The 23,823-nt window shown below is 52.4% G+C and overlaps 1 protein-coding gene across 1 annotated transcript in view; it reads right to left on the bottom strand.

Annotated features, from left to right (window-relative positions):
- The window catches only part of LOC145353026 (GATA-binding factor 2-like), a 28,952-nt gene extending 12,310 nt beyond the window's left edge, over positions 1 to 16,642 (bottom strand). The window contains exons 1-2 of the mRNA XM_080203333.1: positions 16,456 to 16,642; positions 1,195 to 1,438 (exon numbers count right to left, since the gene is read on the bottom strand). Of these exons, the coding sequence (XP_080059459.1) occupies positions 1,195 to 1,405 (211 nt within the window). The 5' untranslated portion in view covers positions 1,406 to 1,438; positions 16,456 to 16,642. The remainder of the gene's footprint in view (positions 1 to 1,194; positions 1,439 to 16,455) is intronic.
- Between the last annotated feature and the right edge of the window lie 7,181 nt (positions 16,643 to 23,823).

Here is a 23,823-nt window from a genome sequence, read left to right as displayed (position 1 = left end):
TAGAGCAGGGGACTGACTACACTTCGGATAGCCTGCACACTGTCTGCGAAACAGCTTAGGAAGGGGAGAAGGGGAGAGCGGGAACTGGGGTTCATGCATTCTTGCTCTCTCTCACTTTCTCTCACAAGCAGCCTCTGTCTGTGGGATGTCAGGAACTGTGGGAGCGGAAGAACAGGCTTTATCTATCAAATGCGGCTGATTAGTTTTATAGATAAACTGCAAACGGTCAGGAAATTGTAACATATATACAAATTACTGAATTGACAGGCACTTTGAACTTTCTGTACCCCATTGGAAAGGCCAGCGGGGCTGGAGGGAAGGGAGGCAGAAAATTTCAAATTGAACCTTCTAGAAGCTTCTTTTTTTGGCCTTCCACACTTATTGGATTTTCTCTTTCCTCCTTCATGGGAATTTCTGCCAGAAGGATTTTCCCAGAGATTTTAACATAAAATGTCTCCCAGCCAACCCAGGAAATTTATTCTTTCTAAAAATGAGTCTTTGCTGGATTGTCGGAATCACAACAGCCAATTTGCACCCCCCCTCATGCCCCCCAACCCCCCTCACTGCTCACTCTCTCCTCTCCCCCACCCCCATCACCACCTGAGGCCTGAGGGAAGGGTGACCCTTTGTATCCTGTGTGAAAGATGTCAGTGAAGGACACCACCCCCTCCTCCCAAACCCCACCCACCCCCCAGTGCAGTAACAGCACCATGTGGGCCTGCACTGCTGGTGGACACTGGGCAGCTTGCCAGGACAGACAGGAGCCAAAGGACTCAGTCTGCATGTGAGTGCAGCAAACATCAGTGAGGACCACTTGCAGTGTTTACCAGATCAGATGCCGTTGGCAGAGCTTGCTACAGACACCTAGAGGCAGACTGTCAGAACTGCAGCCTCTCCAAATCTAATGCTGGATCCATGGAACATGTGATCTGATTGGACCTCCACTGGAGACTGATGGGTCCTAGCAGTGGCGGGGATGGACGGGAGGGTGGGTAGGTGGCCATTAAGGGCTGACGGTCACATATCTTGCATTGTGGGATCTTACTGTGCACCATGACAGTGACAGGGCACTTGGCCAAGGGGGTAAGGATTGTCCTGACGGGAGGCGAACAGTTGTGGAGATTTTTGTGGTCAGGGGGTGGTGGTTTTGGGAGCGGGGGAAGATGGGGGCGTGGGGGCCATGGTCACACTCACCATGTCGGTAACTCCCCAGAGTCCGGCTGTGCATAGGGCCTGTGTAGTAGGGCTGGGTCAGGATGCCCTCACCCTCGCTGAGGAAGACGTCAGCCTCACTGGCGGTCGGTGGCAGAGGCATCTCCTCAGGGTAGTGCAACAGGGACTCTGGGCCGCTACTTAGCAGGGCATGGTGGGACAGCCAGCGGGGCTGGTCCGATGATTCCTCCATCGCCAAGAATTAAACTCCCTCCGCACACTCCACCTGTGAATATATATATTTATATTGTTCAATTAATTCAAGCACTTAATTCCATTCGCGATTCCTAATTCCCCCCCCCACCCCCCACACCACTATCAACATCCTGGGGGCTACCATTGACCTGAAACTGAACTGGACACAGCCATATAAATACTATGGCTCCCAGAGCAGGTCAGAGGCTGGGAATCCTGTGGTGACACAGTGGTTAGCATTGCTGCTTCACAGCATCAGGGACCCGGGTTCGATTCCCAACTTGGGTCACTGTCTGTGTGGAGTCTGTATGTTCTCCCCGTGTCTACGAGGTTTTCCTCAGGGTGCTCCGGTTTCCTCTTACAGTCCAAAAGATGTGCTGGTTAGGGTGCATTGACCCAAACAGGCACCAGAGTGTGGCAAGTAGGGAATTTCACAGTAACTTCACTGCAGTGTTAATGTAAGCCTTACTTGTGACTAATGAATAAACTTCTTAATTTTTCACCTCCTGACTCCCCCCAAAGCCTGTCCACCATTTGCAAGGCACAAGTCAGGAGTGTGATGGAATCTCTCCCACTCAGGGCTCTGACAACACTCGAGAAGCTCAATACCATCTGGGACAAAGCAGCCCCCTCCACTCAATTGACATGCTAACCACCCATCTTCAACATGGTATACATTTGCAGCGCTGCCTCACATGTATACGTATATACACACACACACATAGGAAGGTAGTGGAAGCAGATACATTAGCGACTCATAAAGGGCACCTGGACAAATCCATGAATAGGATGGGAATAGAGGGATATGGTCCCCAGAAAGGCAGGGGGTTTTAGTTCAATCAGTCAGCATGGTTGGTGCAGGCTGGGAGGGCTGAAGGACCTATTCCTGTGCTGTAATTTTCTTTGTTCTTTATTTATTCACTCCCTCTGCCACCAACACACAGCAGCTGCAGTGTGTGCCGTCTACAAGATATACTGCAGCGACTCGCCAAGGCTCCTTCAACAGCGCCACCCAAACCTGCCACCTCTACCCCCTAGCAGGACAAGGGCAGCAGGTGCCATGGGGAACACCCACCGCTTGCAAGTTCCCCCCTCCGAGCCGCCCCCACACACACGCACATACCATCCCGACTTGGAAATATATTGGCCATTCCTTCACTGTGGCTGGGTCAAAATTCTGGAACCCCTTCCCTAACAGCACTGTGGGTGTACCTACACCACACGGGACTGCAGCAGGTTCAAGATGGCGGCTCAGGCACCACCTTCTCAAGGGGGCAATTAGGGATTGGGGGGTAAATACTGGGGCTGGCCAGCCACGCCCACAACCCTGGGAATGAAAAGTTATAAACATGGAGAGCCTACACCTTTGAATAAACAGGGGTCCTATACAACAATAAAAATTTACATTAATATAGCACCTTTCAGTTACTAAAACTCAAGGTCCTTTATAGGAGTGTTACTACAAAGGATTTGACCCCGAGACAGTTTGGGCCATATTAGGACATTGACTAAATACTCAGTCAAAGATATCAGTTTTAAGAAGTATGTTAAAGAGAGAGAGACAGAGAGAGTGAGACAGAGAGAGAGAGAGACAGAGAAAGAGATAGAGAGGCAGAGAGATAGACAGACAGAGAAAGAGACAGGGAGAGAGAGAGAGACAAGGAGAGAGAGAGAGATAACGAGAGAGAGACGGGGAGAGAGACTCAGAGGGAGAGACAGAGAGAAACAGAAAGAGAGAGAGGCAGAGAGACAAAGAGATAGACAGAGAAAGAGATAGGGAGAGAGAGACAGGGAGAGAATGACAGAAAGAGAGCAAAAGAGAGAGAGAGACAGAGAGAGATAGAGAGACAGGGAGAGACAGAGAAATAGACAAAGACAGGGAGAGAGGCGGGGAGAGAGAGAGACAGATAGAGACAGAATGAGAGAGACAGACAGACAGAGACAGATAGAGAGACACAGAGAGAGAGGCAGAGAGACAAAGAGAAAGACAGAGAGAGAGAAAGACGGAGAGAGAGTAAAAGAGAGAGAGAGAGAGAGAGAGACATGGGGAGAGAGACAGATAGAGACAGACGGAGAGAGAGAGACTGACAGAGAGTGTGAGAGAGACAGACAGATAGAGAGAGAGACACACAGAGAGAGGCAGAGAGACAAAGAGATAGGAAGACAGAGAGAAAGACAGGGAGAGAGACAGAGAGAGAGCAAAAGAGAGAGACAGGGAGAGAGAGACATGGTGAGAGAGGGAGAGACAGATAGAGAGAGACGGAGAGAGAGAGAGAGACAGACAAGGAGAGAGAAAGAGACAGAACAAGAGAGAGAGACAGGGAGATTCAGAAGGGCAGAGAGACAGGAAGACAGGGAGAGAGACTCAGAGAGAGACTCCGAGAGAGAAAGAGGCACACAGAGAGAGACAGAAAGAGAGACACAGGAAGAGAGAGAGACACGGAGAGAGAAAGAGACAGACAGAGGGGGAGAGAGACTCAGAGAGAGACAGAGAGAGTGACAGAGAGAGACAGAAAGAGTGAGAGAAAGAGAGAGAGAGACACAGAAAGACAGACAGAGAAAAACAAGAGAGACAGGGAGAGAGAGAGAGACAGATAGAGACGGACAGGGAGAGAGAGAGACAGGGAGAAATAAGGAGCGAGAGACAGGGAGAGAGAGAGGCAGAGGGAGAGAGAGAGACAAAAGAGAAAGACAAAAAGAGAGACAAAGAGAGTCAGAAAGAGGGAGAGAGGCAGAGAAAAATAGAGAGAGAAAAACAGGGAAACAGAGGGAGATAGAGAAAGAAAATGGAGAGAGAGAATGAGACAGAGAGAGAGAGAGACACGCAGAGAGAGAGAGATGGAGACAGAGAGGGGAGGAGAGGTTTAGGGAGGGAATTGCAGAGCTTAGGGTGCCCTCCTCCCCAACAGCTGAACGCAGTACGCCAGTGGCAGAGCGATGGGAATTGGGGGGTGCTCGAGAGACTGGGATTGGAGGAGTGCAGAGATTACAGTTTGCCCACGAGGATGATGGGAGAGGAGGGGGCGGGGGGTGGTCAGGAGGCCATGGAGGGATGAGAATTTGGAAATGGACGTGTTTCTGGACTGGGAGCCAGTGTGGGTCAGCGAGCATGGGGATGAGGTGTGAATGGGGACTCACATAATCTCTACAATATAGATGGTGGCCATTTGGCCCATCGAGCTGGCACCAACAACAATCCCATTAGGCCCTATCCCCATAACCCACCTGAACTAAGGGGTATTTTAGCGTGGCCAGTCCACCTAACCTGCACGTCTTTGGTGTGGGAGGAAACCGGAGCACCCAGGGGAAATCCATGCAGACGCGGGGAGAATGTGCGAACTTCACACAGACAGTGACCCAAGTCAGAAATTGAACCCGGGTCCCAGGTGCTGTGAGGCAGCAGTGCTAACCACTGTGCTATCGTACCACCCTTGGAGGAATGGAGATGCACAACAGAGTTTGGGATGAGGTGAACTTTCCAGAGGGTTGAAGGTGGTGGAGCCGCTGGGAGAGCGAGGGAATAGTCGGGCATAGAGGGGGTGACGGGTGCAGACGAAGGCTTCCACAGCAGATTAACTGAGATTGGCAGAGTGGGGGTAACGTTATGGGAGTGCAAAATGGGCAGAGTTAGTGATGGAGCAGACGTGAGGTCGGAAACCTCAAGCCTGGGGTCAAAGGTGATGCTGAGTTAACAAACGAATTGTGTCAACCCGAGGGAAGCCATTGCTGTATATCTCTGGCTGTGATGAGACAGATGGGATGGGAGCAGCTGAGGGAGTGACAGTGGAGAGGCATCAGGAGGAGGGATGGGGGTCAGAGGAGGGGGTGATGTGTCAAAGATCCGCAGGCAGTCGAGAGTTTACTCCCATTGCAGTCACACGGGATCTCATCTGTGAATTTGACAAGAGTCATTTGGATACCATGGCTTGGGCAGGAACTGGATTGGAGGGGGATTCGAACATGGGAGAGGCTGGGCACGGATTTGGGAAGCAGCAAGGATGTGGGAGGGGTAAGGGAGGGAATAGGGGTTTGCAAGGTGAAGGGGATTTTTCTTTGTTGGAGGGAGGCATGGTGTTAGCACTGCTGTCTCACAGAGACAGCAGACCCGGGTTCAATTCCAGCCATGGGTCACTGTCTGTGTAGAGTCTGCACATTCTTCCCGAGTCTGCATGGGTTTTCTCTGGGTGCTCCGGTTTCCTCCCACAGGCCATTGCTGTGCAGGTTCGGTGGATTGGCCATGCTAAACTGCCCCTTAGTGTCCAAAGATGTGCAGGTTAGGGGAATTGGCCATGCTAAATTGCCCTTTAGTGTCGAAATATGTGCAGGTTAAGGGGGTTGACCATGATAAATTGCCCCTTAGTGTCCAAAGATGTGTAGGTTAGGGGATTTGGCCATGCCAAATTCCCTTACTGTTCAAAGATGTGCAGGTTAGATGGATTGGCAATGATAAATTGCCCTTTAGTGCCCAAAGATGTGTAGGTTACATGGACTGGCCGTGCTAAATTGCCCCTTAGTGTCCTGGGATGTGTAGGTTAGAGGGATTAGTGAGGTAAATATGTGGAGTTACAGTGATTGGGCCTGTGTGGAGTTGTTGTCAGTGCAAGCATGATGGACTGAATGGCCTTCTGCATGATAGGGATTCTATTCTACTCTTAAAGGAGAGAGAGACACACACACAACACACAAGAGAGAGAAATAGGGAGAAGCTTTGACAACATTTACTGGGACACAGAGCCAGAATGGTGGGAAATGGGAATCAGGGTGAGGCTCAGGAAGTGGACAAGAGGAACTCGGAGAGGAAAGACCGAAGTGGGGCACTAGAGAGAGGTACGAGTTCAGGGCGGCAAGGGTGGAAGACCACAAAAGGAAGGTTCGGCAGAGGGACAGTGGCTTGAAGGAACTGAGCAGATCAGACAATCTCGGGCTCAGTGACAGACCCACTGGCCTCCTCGAGCTTGTTGAGAAGATCAGTGCTGCGGCAGGGGGGAAGGACAAGGTCATGAAGACATCCTGCATTGGAGGGAAGCCACCTCAGCGTAACCCTGGGACAATCCAGCGGTTTCAGCAGATGAGAACAGGGCTCCATTTTGTGCTGTGCCTGCGTCCAATCATATCTGATGACATGAATGGCTTATGTACTGGTATGCTGAGAAAAATATACAGACGAAGCTTACCGTTCATAGAGTACAAAGGGGAGAAGGAAAAGAGAGGGTGCCGAATGTAGTGTTACAGTCATAGCTCGGATGTAGAGAAAAATCAGCTTAATACACGGTAGGCCCATTCAGAAGTCTGACAGCAGCAGGGAAGAAGCTGTTCTTGAATCGGTTGGTATGTGACCTCAGACTTTTGTAACTTTTTCCCGATGGAAGAAGGTGGAAGAGAGAATGTTCGGGGTGCATGAGGTCCTTGATTATGTGGCTGCTTTGCCGAGACAGCTAGAAAAGTAGACAGAGTCAATGGATGGGAGGCTGGTTTGTGTGATGGATTGGGCTATGTTCACAACCCTTTGTGGTTCCTCACAGTCTTGGGCAGGGCAGGAGCCCATGCCAAGCTGTGATATAACCAGAAAGAATGCTTTCTATGGTACATCTGTAAAAATTGGTGAGAGTCGTAGCGGTTAAGCTAAATTTCCTTAGTCTCCTGAGAAAGCAGAGGCGTTGGTGGGCTTTCTTAACAATACCATCGTGATGGAAGGACCAGAACAGGTTGTTGGTGGTTTGGACACAAAGAAACTTGTAGCTACATCCTGAGTAACCCAAGGACCTCTTTTAGTTTCCTCCTTAAATCTACATGTTTTCGAATTTCATGGGTGTGCAGTGGGGGTGGGGGTGTTGATGAGCCAGGCCAGCATTTTTTGCCCAATCCTAATTGTCTCTTGAACTGAGTGTCTGGCTAAGGGCACGTACCCAAGGGAGCAGTTAAAAGTTGACCACATTACTATATGTGTGAGTGTGTGTGTGTGTGTTGGCGGGGGAGGGGGGGGGAATGCGTTGGCGGTGGTTCTGGGGTTCTGGACAACAGATTTCCTTTCCCCTAGAGGGGACATCAGTGAACCAGATGGGGATTTTTTTACGACAAATGATGATAGTTTCACAGTCACCCTTGTTGAGGTTAGCTTTACATAAGAACTAGGAATAAGAGTTGGCCATCTGGCCCCTCAAGTGTTCTGTGCCATTCAATAAGATCATGATCTTATCATGGACTCAGCTCCACTTACCCGCCTGATCACCATAATCCTTAATTCCTTTACTGTTCAAAAATCTATCGATCCTTGCCTTAAAAACATTCAATGAGGTAGCCTCAACTGGGCAGGGAATTCCACCGATTCACAACCCTTTGTGTGAAGAAAATCCTCAACTCAGTCCTAAATCTGCTTCCCCTTATTTTGAGGCTGTGCCCCCTAGTTCTAGTTTCACCCGCCAGTGGAAATCTCTTCATAATCTTATATGTTTCTATAAAATCTCCCCTCATTCTTCTGAATTCCAATGAGTATAGCCCCAGTCTACTCACTCTCTCCCCATAAGCCAACTCTCTCAACTCTGGAATCACCCTAGTGAATCTCCCCTGCACCCCCTCCAGTGCCATTATATCCTTTTTCAAGTAAGGAGACTAAAACTGTACACAGTACTCCAGGTGTGGCCTCACCAGCACCTTATACAACTGCAATATACCCTCGCTGTTTTTAAACTCCACCCTTGCTAAATTTGCTTTGACCTCTGAGAATTGAATAAGACCACAAGGCCTGGGGGCAGAAGTAGACCATTCAGCCATCAAATCCACTTCGCCATGGAATGAGATTGTGACTGATCTGATGTAAGAATCCTTTTCCACTTTCCCACCTTATTCCCCCCCACAACTTTTGATTCCCTCACTCATTAAAAATCCGGCCTTGAATATATTTAAAGACCCAACCTCTACAGTAAAGAATTCCACAGATTCACTCCCCTCAGGGAGAAAATAGTAACTCTGTCTCTTCCACAATCTGCCTAGCACACGTCTACATTTAATTTCTTCCCCCATTTGCATACCCAATTTGGGCAGCATTGCTGCCTCACGGCGCCAGGGACCCAGATTCGGTTCCTGGCTTAGCTTACTGTATGTGCAGAGTCTGCAGTTCTCCCTGTGTCAGCATGGGTTTCCTCCAGGTGCTCCTGTTTTCTCCCAGTCTGGAAGACATGCGGGTTTAGGTCATTGGCCGTGCTAAATTCTACCTCAGTGTATCTGAACAGGTGCTGGAGTGTGGCAACTAGGGGATTTTCACAGTAACTTCATTGTAGTGTTAATGTAAGCCTACTTGTGACACTAATAAATAAACTTTAAACAATTTATGAGCCCTGCTTAGGGTCTCCCCTGTAGTCTTCAACATCAGCAGAGCTATGTTCCCCCCCTTGTCTGAGGAAGGATGTCCTTGCTATAGAGGGAGTACAGTGAAGGTTTATCAGGCTGGGATAGCAGGTCTGTCATATGAGGAGAGACTGAGTCAATTAGGATTATATTCACTGGAATTTAGAAGAGTGAGAGGGAATCTCTTAGAAACTTATAAAATTCTAACAGGGTAGATTCAGAAAGATTGTTCCTGATGGTGGGGGGACTCCAGAACTAGGGGGTCATAGTTTGAGGATAGGGGGTAAACCTTTTAGAACTGAGGTGAGGAGAAATTTCTTCACGCAGAGGGTGGTGAGTGTGTGGAATTCACTTCCACAGAAAGTAGCTGAGATCAAAACAGTGTGATTTCAAGAAGAAATTAGATTTCACTCTTGGGGCTAAAGAGATCGAAGGATATGAGGGGGATCAGAATATTGAAGGTGATGATCAGCCATGATCAAAATGAATGGTGGAGAAGACTCAAAGGGCTGAATGGCCTACCCCTGCTTCTAATTTCTGTGTTTAAGACCCTGAGGGGGTTCTTGACAGGGTGGATGTGGAGAGGATGTTTCCTTTTGTGGGAAGGTCTAGAACTCGGCATGGGGGGGGGTCACTGTTTAAAAATAAGGGGGTTACCCAGTGGCGAAGGAGATGGGGAGAAATGATTTCTCTCAGAGGGGCTGAGTCTCTGGACCTCTGTCCCTCAGAAGGCAGGGGAAGCAGAGTCTTGGAATCTTTTTAAAGCAGAGGTAGAAAGATTCTGGATTAACGAGGGGGTGAAAGGTTATCGGGGGTCAAGTATGAGGTTACAATCAGATTCCCTGCAACCTTATTGAATGGCAGAGCAGGTTAAAGGGCCCTGTCCCCAAATCCGCCTGTTCACCTTTATATCTGTGGTTTGGAATGCTGGCCCCATGACATCACCGCTACACCACTATCTCCCACCCCACACCCCCTGACGGTGTTGACCAGGTTTCCTTACAGAACGGCTCCTTTAACAAAACTAAATTTTGAACTAAAAGCAACGTCCAGTGAAGCAAACACCAATATTTTAATCAAAGCAGAAAGGTGACAGAAATCTCCTCTGATCTTACTGAAACATGACCAGGACAGGCAGTGGTATTGGTAACTCAGAGACCCAGTGTAAAGCTCTGGAGTCCCAGGTTTGAATCCCAACAAGGTCGATGATGAAACTTTAATTTAAATTTTTAAAAATCTGGAATTCAAGGTCTAATGGCCATGAAATTATCATTGACTGTCGTTAAAAAGCCCTCCATCTGATTTATAATGCGGCACGGTGGCACAGTGGTTAGCACTGCAGCCTCACAGCACCAGGGACCCGGGTTCAATTCCCAACCTCGCGTCACTGTCTGTGTGGAGTCTGCACGTTCTCCCCGTGTCTGTGTGGGTTTCCTCCACATGCTTGGTTTCCTCCAAAGATGTGCAGGATTGGCCATGCTAAATTGTCCCTTCGTGTCAGGGGGATTAGCAGGGTGCATAAGTGGGGTTATGGGGATAGGAGCTGGGTGGGATTGTGGTCACTACAGGCTCGATGGGCCGAATGGCCTCCTTCTGCACTATAGGGATTCTATGATCCGATTCACTAATGTCATTAGGGAAGGAAATCTGCCGTCCTTACCCAGTCTGCCTATATGTGAATCCAGAGCTACTGCAATCTGTTTGACTGTTAAATGCCCTCAGCGATGGGCCAGAAATGTGGCGTCCAGGCAGCGTCACCCACTTCCCATGGACAAACAAAAATATTCTGAGGGAAGGAGGGGGGTTTGACAGGGTGGATGCTGAGAGGATGTTTCCCTCCTCGTGGGGAGGGAATCTAGAACTGATGGTGGAACAGTTTGAGAATGAGGGGGTCTCCCATTGAAGATGGAGTTGGGGAGGAATTTCTTCTCTCAGAGGGTGGTCCACCCTCCTCCCACACACACACAGCAGTGGGGGGCTGCAGCTCACTGAATATATTCAAGGCTGAGTTTTTATTGACAATGGAGGGGGGGTCATGAGTTATGGGAGGAGGGGAAGAGACAGGAAAGTGGGAATTGAGGAGGCAATCAGACCAGACACAATCTGAGAATGGGACAGCAGGCTCAAGGTGCTGAATGGCCTCCCATTGCCACTGCCCCCCCCAATCCATATGTTGGTTGTGCAAATTGGGGTGGGGGAGGTGGCAGAAAGAGGGGCAAACGCAGGCGGGGTTAAACTTTGGACATCACAGAGTGGTTGCTGACAGGTTACAGCGGATGTGTGAGGGTGTCACAAGACACAAAGGCCATGACACTCTTGTCAACGGATTTCCTGGCGGGAAGTAGCAAAGAGGATGACGGAACTGCCCTTCACTCAGAAGATGTGGCATCAGAGAGGGCTTGGAGGGAACAAAAAAGTGGTCAGGCGAGGGGTTAGAGAGGGGAAACCGCCTCAGAAATATAATCAGTAATTGGTAAATGACAGGGTTAGATACAGAATAAAGCTCCCTCTATACTGTCCACATCAAATACTCCCAGGATAGTAACAGCACGGGGTTAGATACAGAGTAAAGCTCCCTATACACTGTCCCCATCAAACACTCCCAGGGCAGGTACAGCACGGGGTTAGATACAGAGTAAAGCTCCCTCTACACTGTGTCCATCAAACACTCCCAGGACAGGTACAGCACAGGGTTAGATACAGTCCCTCTCTCCTTTCGCCCCATCCTGAGTGACTCTTGCGTGCTGTATGAACCCGAAACTTCTAACATCACCCCCTCTGATACAAGCACAAAATTGAAAATTCCCTCCAAGGCTGGAAGAGAATCCGTCGTCCTGGGCTGAGACTGGATGATTCTGTAATAAGGCTGATCACCCATCTAATTAACAACACCACTGTCTTTACACGCTCGGGGGGTTCGAAGCAAGGGTGGGGCTGGTAACTGCACCTGCGTAGGTGGGCAGGTCCAATGATAGATAACCTCCCAGCCCATGAGAACCTACCCAATAACCCAACATTTGTCTTTCCTCCTTCCTCACTGTCCTGCCTTTTCTGTTGATAGTTCACTCTCAACATCTCACTGCGAGAGAGACAGAATCCCCTCACCTTCCCTCCGACCCAACCTCCCATTCTTCCACACATTGCCCAGCAACCTGTGCCCATCCACTTGGCCCTGCTGCCACTGGGACCCTCCCTTGCCACGCCATGAATACCATCACCTTCTCCCACCCCACATCAACCTGGAGGGAAAGAGCCCTGGAGGGTCTGAACCAGACTCTGAAACGGAGTCTTGACACCAGCAGCGAAGCGGACTCTGCACCTTCAACTAAGTGAACCTCCCGATAATCTTCTCTAACCAATCTTCATTCTCACATTGGCCCTGAGCTTCTCACAGTGACTGAAGAGGAGCTGCTATGCTATTTAACATCACCGAACACCCACCCAGTCAGCGATGGCCAGGGTTTCAACTCCCCACTGTCCTGAGCTCCCGCAATGCTGGCACACCAGGGGAGGGTTGGGAGGGGGTTATGGTGTCCGTGGGAGTTCCCAGACCCTCAAAGACCCAAAATAACACCAGGACTGAGAGGATGGTTCTCCTCTTGGTGCGGAACATTGGGTGGGATGTAGAACTGCGGGGGGCTACAGTTTGAGAATGTGGGGGTCTCCCATTGAAGATGAAGATGAGGAGGAATTTCCTCTCTCAGAGGATGGTCAGTCTGTTGAACACTCCCTATTTCTGTAACCTCTTCCAGCCCCTACACTCCTCCCTATCTCTGTAACCTCCTCCAGCCCCTACACCCCTCCCTATCTCTGTAACCTCCTCCAGCTCCTGCAACCCTCCCAATGTCTGGAATCTCCTCCAACCCTCCCTATTTCTGTAACTTCCTTCAGCCCCTACATCCCTCCCTATGTGGTGGCACAGTGGCACAGTGGTTAGCACTGCTGCCTCACAGAGCTAGGGACCCAGGTTCGATTCCTAGCTCAGGTCACTGTCTGTGTGGAGGCTGCACGTTCTCCCCGTGTCTGCATGGGTTTCCTCCAGGTGCTCAGCTTTCTTCCCACAGTCCAAAGATGTGCAGGTTAGGTGGATTGGCCATGCTAAATTGTCCCTTAGTGCTAGGGAGATGTTGTGGGGGTGATTAGTAGGATAAATGTCTTAGGTTACAGGGACAGGGCCTGGGTGGGATTGTGGTTGGTGCAGACTCGATGGGCCTCCTTCCGCCCTGTGGGGAACTTGGCGAGTACTTGAACTGCGCTGCAGCAATGTCAGTTACTGTCGAGGAACTAATTTATACAGAATTATTAATCAATGATAGGGAATCTCGCCCGTGCAGTTTCACTGTGGCTATGGGAAAATAATTTACTGATGCAATTTTCGACAGTGTGGATGATGTGTTGTTTCCTTGTCCTCTTGAAGCCAGCTCCAGTGGGCTACCACCATCGATAAGGCAGCTGACGGTCTTCAGGCACTAGCCAGTGGATATTAATGGCCTGTGTCACACAGCTCACTGAAGATGGGACGGGCGGTGGATGGGGCAGAACAATCGGGGCGGTGGTTGGGACAGTCTGTTCAAAGCGGTGGTTGGGACAGTCTGATCGGGGCAGGGGATGGGACAGTACGATTGGGGCAGGGGATGGGACAGTACGATCGGGGCAGGGGATAGGACAGTACGATCGGGGTGGGGGATGGGACAGTACGATCGGGGCAGGGGATGGGACAGTCTGATCGGGGCGGGGGATGGGACAGTACGATCGGGGTGTGGGATGGGACAGTCTGATCGGGGTGGTGGATGGGACAGTACGATCGGGGTGTGGGATGGGACAGTACGATCGGGGTGTGGGATGGGACAGTCTGATCGGGGTGTGGGATGGGACAGTACGATCGGGGTGTGGGATGGGACAGTACGATCGGGGTGTGGGATGGGACAGTACGATTAGAGCAGGGGATGGGACAGTCTGATCGGGGCGGTGGATGGGACAGTACGATCGGGGCAGGGGATAGGACAGTACGATCGGGGCAGGGGATAGGACAGTACGATCGGGGCAGGGGATAGGACAGTACGATCGGTGTGGAGGATGGGACAGTACAATCGGGGTGGGGGATGGGACAGTACGATCGGGGCGGTGGATGGGACAGTACGATCGGGGCGGTGGATGGGACAGTACGATCGGGGTGGGGGATGGGACAGTACGATCGGGGTGGGGGATGGGACAGTACGATCGGGGTGGGGGATGGGACAGTACGATCGGGGCGGTGGATGGGACAGTACGATCGGGGCGGTGGATGGGACAGTACGATCGGGGCGGTGGATGGGACAGTACGATCGGGGTGGGGGATGGGACAGTACGATCGGGGCGGTGGATGGGACAGTACGATCGGGGCGGTGGATGGGACAGTACGATCGGGGCGGTGGATGGGACAGTACGATCGGGGCGGTGGATGGGACAGTACGATCGGGGCGGTGGATGGGACAGTACGATCGGGGCGGTGGATGGGACAGTACGATCGGGGCGGTGGATGGGACAGTACGATCGGGGCGGTGGATGGGACAGTACGATCGGGGTGGGGGATGGGACAGTCTGATCGGGGCGGTGGATGGGACAGTACAATCGGTGTGGAGGATGGGACAGTACGATTGGGGCAGAGGATGGGCCCACAGCAGCGAGCAGGAGAGTCACAGGCAAAGTGGTGGAAATCATTTGTTTGTCAGCCCAGCGCTGGTTTGATCTGTAGCTGTTCTTAAGTCTAAAACCGTTCTCCAACCATTGTGACATACTGCCACCATGGTCAGTACAGACATGATGGGCTGAATGGCTGCCTTCTGTACTGTCATGATTCGAGGATTCACCGCCCCATAAAGCCACCCTGCCCCAGCCCATTCACGCCCTACCCAGGTAACCGAACATTTCCACACTTGGGCAGAGAGAGTACACAAACAGGCACAGCCAGTCACACCCAATTAGGTAATTATTTTCAACTGTGGGAGGGTCAGTGCTGAGGGAGCGCCGCACTGTGGGAGGGTTAGTGCTGAGGGAGCACTGCACTGTGGGAGGGTCAGTGCTGAGGGAGCGCCGCACTGTGGGAGGGTTAGTGCTGAGGGAGCACTGCACTGTGGGAGGGTCAGTGCTGAGGGAGCGCTGCACTGTGGGAGGGTCAGTGCTGAGGGAGCGCCACACTGTGGGAGGGTCAGTGCTGAGGGAGCGCCGCACTGTTGGAGAGTCAGTGCTGAGGGAGCACCGCACCGTGGGAGGGTCAGTGCTGAGGGACTCCCGCACTGTGGGAGGGTCAGTGCTGAGGGAGTGCCGCACTGCGGGAGGGTCAGTGCTGAGGGAGTGCTGCACTGTGGGAGGGTCAGTGCTGAGGGAGTGCTGCACTGTGGGAGGGTCAGTGCTGAGGGAGTGCTGCACTGTGGGAGGGTCAGTGCTGAGGGAGTGCTGCACTGTGGGGGTGTCAGTGCTGAGGGAGTGCCGCACTGTGGGAGGGTCAGTGCTGTGGGAGCAGCACAGTGTGAGAGTCAATGCTGAGGGAGTCCCGCACTGTGGGAGGGTCAGTGCTGAGGGAGCGCCACATTTTGGGATGGTCAGTGCTGAGGGAGTCCTGTTCTGTGGGAGGGTCAGTGCTGAGGGAGTGCTGCACTGTGGGAGGGTCGGTGCTGAGGGAGCAACACAGTGTGAGGGTCAGTGCCGAGGGAGTCCTGCACTGTGGGAGGGTCAATGCTGAGGGAGCGCCACATTGTGGGAGGGTCAATGCTGAGGGAGTCCCGCACTGTGGGAGGGTCAGTGCTGAGGGAGTGCTGCACTGTGGAGGTGTCAGTGTTCAGGAAAGATGTTACAACAATCCCTGCCTCTTGTACAGACATCCCATGGCTGTTTGGGCAAAGGGTGAGGCGTGGAGGCAGTTTTGCCCTCCCCTATCACCACGCCCTGCCCCGCGGGCCTCAATGCTGTCAATCAGCCCCCAACTAAACCAAAAGGAACGGATTATCCCATCGTTATTTACTTGCTGCTTGTCAAGTGCTAGCTCAGTTCAGATTGGGTGCAACCTGTCCTGCGACACAGCACACTCCAAAGGGAAAGGGGCGTGTGGAACGCGGTGGGAGCTCGCTGAGGCTGAGAGAGGGGCAGGAGGTAATGGAAATAACTCAGCGTGGCATCAAACACACGGCCCAAAGAGGGCAGCCAGAGAAGCAAACTCCCCCAAATCGAGGAGCAGAGCACCGCACACACCCTGTCAGCCAAGAACTACAAAACGTCGCGTAACACCCAGCAGGCTGGGGAGGGAAACACAAGAGTTTGCATTTCGAAGACTCTCCCCTACCTCCCCGTCCAGCCTCGGAACGATATCATCAAACGCCCAGCCTTTGCCAGCGCGATGCCCAACCCACGGGAACTGAAATTAAGTTGGGGGGTGGGGTACAAAAACACAGAGACAATGACAAAATAAAAAAACATTGGGGAGGAGAATGGAGAGAGTTTTTAATTCAAGGAGATGACCGCTCAGTCAATTAATGCAGAGGGTGCACTGGCAGGGGTGGGGGTAACACTTGTTATTCACAAGGCATTTTTAAAATGAAATCGAGATGGCATCTACTCATTTCATGAATATCTGCCCCTCTTGATGAGGAGTGGAAAACACTCAAGTTTCGAAAGATAAAAGATTTTTCTGAAAAAGAGTCCAGATGATAATCTTGCAAAGCCACTAACCTTGTCAAAAGAGTTATCACTCGAGAAAGGCAGTGTAGTAATCTTCAAGTTAGCGGTAGTTCCAACAGAGTTTGTGTTTATTTCCACCCCCCTCTCCTCGGTGTGAGATATTGGACGGGAGGAGGGGTGTGGGTGGCTGGGTGATTGAACTCGCTGATACAGGAGCCGGTGGCTTGGTGTCGGGCAGGGCTCGGTATCGAGTCGGGGCGAGGGCGGGAGGGAGGAGAGAATTGAAGGATTGTCAGTCCCTCCCTCCAAAGCCAGCCAGCCAATCTGAAGCGTCAGCCCTGCCCCCCCCCCCCAGAGTGCCGGCATCCTGCTAGCTAGCTCGCTCCCTCCCTCCCTCTCGGGAGGGCTCTAACCCCTTCAAGTTGCCTGGCACAGTTGGTTGTGTGGGTGCACTCGAACTGGAGGGGGCGGGGGTCTCAGATCCCAGTGGGGGCCTAGGCTACTGTTAAGGGGTCCTCGTATCCCCCTATGTACTGGGGTTTGCCCACTGCCTCTGCCAACAGATACCAGAGGTGCAGTGGGGAAGGGGAGGCACTGGATTGTGGCGAATTAGAACACAGCGCGTGAGCAACCATGCTACAACAGCCAGATCATACATTCCCCCGACATTGGCTGTGGGAATAATATTGGGCTCCAGCACCCTGTCTCCCCTTTCCACATCTGAGATATAGAGTTTTAAGAGGTTTTACAGCAGAGAGTGAGGCCCTTCAGCCCATTGTGTCTGCGCCGGCCCATCAAGCACCCATCTATCCTAATCCCATGTTTCCAATAATTGGTCCGTAGTCTCGTACTCTGTGGTGTATTCAACTCCTCAAAGGGCTTTTCAGGGTAGATTGCTGTTGTTCCCTCCCCCAGCGGCTCCCCTCCACCCCCGCCAACTGAGGACACGGGGAGGGTGGGAGAGGTTTGGTCACAGTCTCGGGGTAAGGGGTCGGGCATTTTGGACTGAGACAAGGAGGAACCTCTGCACTCCCGATGGTTAGGAATCCTTGGAGTTCTCAAAGGGGAAGGTTAGCCACTGAGGACGTCCAAGGCGGAGATGGTGAGAGGTTCCCAAACATGGAGGGAATCGAGGGCTAGGAAAACAGTGTGAAGTCGAGCCATGATTATAATAGAAGCATTGAAAATAGGAGCAGTAGGAGGCCATTCAGCCCTTCCCACCTGTTCCACCATTCAATATGATCATCGTTGATCCTCTACCCTGCACTCTCCCCATAACCACCTGGACATTTTTGAGTCTAAAATGCTATCTAGTTCCTTCTTCACGGTGGCACAGTGGTTAGCTCTGCTGCCTCACAGCTCCAAGGACCCGATTTGATTCCCGGCTTGGGTCATTTTCTGTGTGGGGTCTGCACGTTCTCCTTATGTTTCCTCCGGGTGCTCTGGTTTCCTCCCACAGTCCAAAAGACATGCTGGTTAGGTGCATTGGCTGTGCTAAAATTAAATCTATTCAGTGTCTTGGTCTCCACAGCTTTCTGCGATAGAGAATTCCACTGGTTCACCATCCTCTGAGTGAAGACATTTCTCCCAATCTCTGTCCTAAATGGCCTCCCCCGTATCCTGAGACTGGGACCTCCTGTTCCAGCCGCTCCCCAGCCAGAGGAAACAACATCCCTGCATCCAGTCTGTCCAGCCCTGTCAGAATTTTATACATTTATGAGATCCCCTCTCATTCTCCTAAATCCCAGTGAAAACAGGTCCGGTCGACCCAATCTCTCCCCGTACGACAATCCTGCCGTCCCAGAAATCAGTCCAGTGAACCTTCGCTGTGCTCCCTCCACGGCAAGTATATCTTTTCTTGGGCAAGGACAGCCACACTGAACAGCGGTTGATCAGGTTTGAGGGGCTGGATCCCTCCCCATCACCCTGGTCTCTTATTTACTGATCATATGAAACTCAAGGGATGTCCAAGTGCATAACCGGATGCAGGTTGATTCCAGCATCGCACCTTAACCACTTGAGTAAGTCTAGCGGATTGCTGTCAGTTGTGGTCCAGTTAGTAAGTACAGCAAGAGCATGGAGAATCATATACAGCACAGGAGGAGGGTCCATTGTGTCTCCCCTAGTTCTCTGTCAGAGCTCTCCATTAGTCCCACACTCTTCCTGTAGGCCCACAAGACTTTCCCCTTTCACCATGCAACCGATTCCCTCCCCCTTCCATTTGTGATGGTGAATCTGCTTCGATCACCCTTTCAGGCAGCGCCTTCCAGATCACAACATTGTCAGCAAAAACTTCTCCTCATCCCCACTCCCCCAGACTTGGTTCTTTGACCGCTTCTCTTCAATCTGAGTCTCCTCTACCCTCACACTGGTCACTGACCCACCTGTCATTGGGAAACACGTTTACTCATTTATTCTATCACAGATACCTCAATGCCCCCTTCGGCCTCGCTTAACCTCCTCTGTTCCAAGGAGAATGATGTCAGCTTCTCTCAGTCTCTCTGCATGAACTGAAGCCCCCCCACCCTCCCCAGCGTCCACGGGGCAGCACGATCACACAGTGGTTGGCACTGCTGCCTCACAGTGCCAGGGATCCAGATTTGATTCTCAGCTTGGGTCGCTGTCTGTGTGGAGACTGCACATCGTCCCCATGTCTGCGTGGGTTTCCTCCCACAATCTGAAAGACGTGCTGGTTAGGTGCATTGGCCGTGCTAAATTCTCCCTCAGTGTACCCGAACAGGAGCCAGAGTGTGGCGTCTTGGGGATTTTTCACAGTAACTTAATTTTTTAATTATTTCTCAGTGTCACAAGTAGGCTTGCATTAACACTGCAATGAAGTTACTGTGAAAATCCCCTACTGGCCACACTTCGGCACCTGTTCGGTACACTGAGGGAGAATTTAGCACGGCCAGTGCACCTAACCAACGTGTTTTTCTGACTGTGGGAGGAAACCAGAGCAACCAGAAGAAACCCAGGCAGGCATGGGGAGAACGTGCAGATTCCACACAGACAGTGACCTGGGAATTGAACCGAGGTCCCTGACGCTGTAAGGCAGCAGTGCTAACCACTGTGCCACCTTCATTTAAGCCAACTTGTGACATTAACAAATAAACTAAACATCCTTGCCATTGATTCGCCACACTTCATGGACCTGCCCCAAGGCCTTGACCTCCTCCCTCGAGTGCGGGACCAAAATCAGATACAACGCTCCAGGCTGTGGCCTGTAAATTCATTAAAAACTAAGCATTTCCTGATTTCGAGTCAATCCTACACAGAATTTTCTTTTTATTTATTATCAGGGATGTAGGCGTGGCTGGCCAGAGCCAGCATTTACCCCCTCCCATCCCTAATTGTCCCCTTCAGAAGCCACCATCTTGAACCCATGTGGTGTCGGTACACCCACAGCACTGTTAGGGAGGGAGTTTCAGGATTTTGACCCAGCCACAGTGAATGAATGGCCGATATATTTCCAAGTCCAACCAGTCCCCTGCTCAATCGACACACTAACCACCCACCCTCGACATTCACTCCCTCCACCACTGACACACAGCGGCAGCAGTGTGTACCATCTACAGGATGTACTGCAGCAACTCGCCAAGGCTCCTTCGACAGCACTGCCCAAACTCACCATCTCTACCCTTTAGAAGGACAAGGACCGCAGACGCCATGGGGAACATCCAATGCCTGCAAGTTCCCCCTGATTTGAGTGGTTGGAGAAACACTAAGAGATAGGTCAAGTCGCAAGAATCAGATCAATTTGGCACGAGGATGCAGATGCATTCCCGGAGACCGGAGATCTTGTAGACCTTTGCGACACTGCCTCCAGTTGGGGAAAGAGTGGGGAAGAGTGTCTCTGAGCCCTGATTTGAGTGATGCGTTAGGGACTGGAAATACTCAGTCACACACCATAAAGGCCCAGACAAGAAAGCAAACAATGGATGGAGAGGCTAGGTTGCCAGGATCAAGAGGCCATTCAGCCCCGTTTGAGCCTATTCCAACGCCACCCTCCCTTGACACTGTGACAGCACGGCGCTCCCTCGGCACTGTGACAACGCAGCGCTCCCTCAGCACTCCGACAGCGTGGTGCTCCCTTGGAACCGTGACACTCCTTTAGCACCACAACAGCATGGCGCTCCCTTGCTAACATGACAGCATGGTGCTCCCCCGGCACAGCGACAGCACAGTGCTCCCCCACCACTGCGACAGCACGACGTTCCCTCAGCACTGCAACAGCACGACGTTCCCTCAGCACTGCGACAGCACGGCACTCCCACAGCACTGCGACAGCACGGCACTCCCCCAGCACCGCAACAGCACGGTGCTCCCCCGGCACAGCGACAGCACAGCACTCCCCCACCACTGCGACAGCACAGCACTCCCACAGCACCGCGACAGCACGGCACTCCCCCGGCACAGCGATAGCACAGCATTCCCCTAGCATGGCACTCCCCTAGCACTGCGACAGCACAGCACTCCCCCAGCACCGCGACAGCACGGTGCTCCCCCAGCACAGCAATAGCACGACGTTCCCCTAGCATGGCACTCCCCTAGCACTGCGACAGCACGGCACTCCCACAGCACGGCACTCCCACAGCACTGCGACAGCACAGCGCTCCCCCGGCACTGTGACAGCACGGCGCTCCCCCGGCACTGTGACAGCACGGCGCTCCCCCGGCACCATGACAGCACGGTGCTCCCCCAGCACCGCGACAGCACAGCACTGCCCCAGCACCACGACAGCACAGCACTCCCCCAACACTGCGACAGCATGGCGCTCCCTCAGCACCGTGACAGCATGGTACTGCAACAGCATGGCGTTCCCTCAGCACTGCAACAGCACGGTGCTCTTCTGGCACAGCGACAGCACAGCGTTCCCCTAGTATGGCTCTCCCCTAGCACTGCGACAGCACGGTGCTCCCCCAGCACAGCGACAGCACGGCGTTCCCCTAGCATGCACTCCCACAGCACCGCGACAGCACGGCGCTCCCTCAGCACCGCGACAGCACGGCGCTCCCTCAGCACCGTGACAGCACGGTGCGCCCCTGGCACTGCAACAGCATGGCATTCCCTCAGCACCGCGACAGCACGGCGCTCCCTCAGCACCGTGACAGCACGGTGCGCCCCCGGCACTGCAACAGCATGGCATTCCCTCAGCACCGCGACAGCACGGCGCTCCCTCAGCACCGTGACAGCACGGTGCACCCCCGGCACTGCAACAGCATGGCATTCCCTCAACACTGCAACAACACGGCGCTCTCCCAGCACCGCGACAGCACGGTGCTCCCCCAGCACTGTGTTCCCTCAGCACCGTGACAGCACGGCGCTCTCCCAGCACTGTGTTCCCTCAGCACGGTGCCTCCCCAGCACCGCGTTCCCCCAGCACCGCGTTCCCCCAGCACCGCGGCAGCACGGCGTTCCCCCAGCACTGCTATGGCCACTGGGAAAGGCACTCGGGTGGAGGACAGAACAGGAAGGCAGTCTTCAAACAAAATACTGTGGAAGCCTCCTCCTCGAAATAAAAGTTGAAAACTGTTACTTGGCGAACAGGAGGGGGGGGGGGAAAGGAAAAAAATCGAGTAGGACGGGGAGGAGGGAACTTCCAACAGGGCCTGGATTCGAGAAACCGTTACACGAGACTTGTGGTACAGGAATTGAGTTGAGATGATAGCATCACATGCAATTTGGATAAATTCCGTTTCTCCCCTGCCCCTCCAGCCCAATTAGGAAAGCGAGGAATGTAGCCTCGACTGCACTGGTGTGCCCGTTGACCCCGCCAAGCAGAATTCATAATCTACAGCGCAGGCTGTGTGGAATGGCCGCTGCCTCCGACACAGCTCCGATGATGCCACCCATCTCCAATAACTGTTAGACACTGATAAGGCCTTTATCTGATTAGTGGCAATTGTTGGCTCATACGCAGAGCAGAAATCTGAACAGTCATTTTCGACTTTTTTCCTCTCTCTCTCTCTCGCCACTGTGTGTATGTGTGTGGAGGAGGGAGGGGGGGGTTGTTCTTTCCTGTATGTTAGCCCCCACTGCCCATTCCATTTTCTATCACTCGGAGACGGGGGGTGGGGGGTGTGCTTGCCCACTGCTCCACCGTTTCCATGGCTTGACCAGTAAGATTACAGACACTGAGCTTAGACATTCACCCTCCTGCTCCCCACCACCACCACTTCTCTCTCTCTGCCAAAGACCTTAATTAACATGTTAGTAGCTGAAGGGGGTGCGTAAACTCCAAAACGTTGCTCTGTGGGTGCAGAGAGTGGTGAGGAGGGTGGATGGGATGCAAGGTGGTGGGTGGACTATCAGAGCCAGGAAGCCTTGTTCCCCATGTGAGACCCACCCTCTGGCCTTCTTACTGAAGTAAGGATCTACTCGCATCAGAGGCCGTTCAGAGAAGGTACACTGGGCTGCTTCCTGGGCTAAAGGGGGTTTTTTGTCTTATGAGGAAAAGGTTGAGCAGGTCGGGGCCTGAACCCATCGGAGTTTAGAAGAATGAGGGGGGATTTTATTGAAACATCTCAGGTTCTGAGGGAGGGGTTTGACAGGCTGGATGCTGAGGGGTGGTACAGTGGTTAGCACTGCTGCCTCCCAGCATCAGGAGCCTGGGTTCAATTCCCAGCTTGGGTCACTGTCTGTGTGGAGTTTGCATGTTCTCCCCATGTGTGTGTGGGTTTCCTCCGGGTGCTCCGGTTTCCTCCCACAGTCTGAAAGATGTGCTGGTTAAGCACATTGGCCATGCTAAATTCTCCCTCAGTGTACCCGAACAGGAAATGTAGCAACTAAGGGATTTTCACAGTAACATCATTGCAGTTTTAATGTAAGCCTACTTGTGACTAATAAATAAACTTCAGGGTGTTTCTCCTCTCATGATCCGTCTGTGGGATTCTCCCCCAGAAAAGGCTTTGCTGAAACTGTACAAGGCACGAGTCCGACCGCACCTGGAACACTATGAACAGTTTTGGTCTCCTTATCTAAGGGAAGATATCCCAGCATTGGATGCAGTCCAGAGGAGATTCACTGTGTTGATTCTGGGTATGGAGAGATTTTCTTACGAGGAGAGGTTGAGTAGGCTTGGGGCTGCACTCATTGGGAGTTTAGAAGAATGAGAGGTGGCCTTACTGAGACATATTGGATTCTGAGGGAGGATGGATGCTCAGGGGCTGTTTCCCCTTGTGGGAGAGTCTGGGACCAAAGGGCACAATCTCAGAGTAATGTCATCTGTATCAGTGCTGGGAGTGTTTGATGGGGGGCAGTGTAGAGGGAGCTTTACTCTGTACCTAACCCCGTGCTGTATCTGTCCCGGGAGTGTTTGATGGGGACAGTGTAGAGGGAGCTTTACTCTGTATCTAACCCCGTACTGGACCTGTCCTGGGAGTGTTTGATGGGGGACAGTGTAGAGGGAGCTTTGCTGTG

Source organism: Carcharhinus amblyrhynchos, chromosome 15, assembly GCF_965287045.1.
Source record: "Carcharhinus amblyrhynchos chromosome 15, sCarAmb.v2.hapA, whole genome shotgun sequence".
NCBI classification, from domain to species: Eukaryota; Metazoa; Chordata; class Chondrichthyes; order Carcharhiniformes; family Carcharhinidae; genus Carcharhinus; species Carcharhinus amblyrhynchos.
The sequence above is the reverse complement of the archived record's forward strand: the minus strand, read 5'-3'. Positions and strand labels throughout refer to the sequence as shown.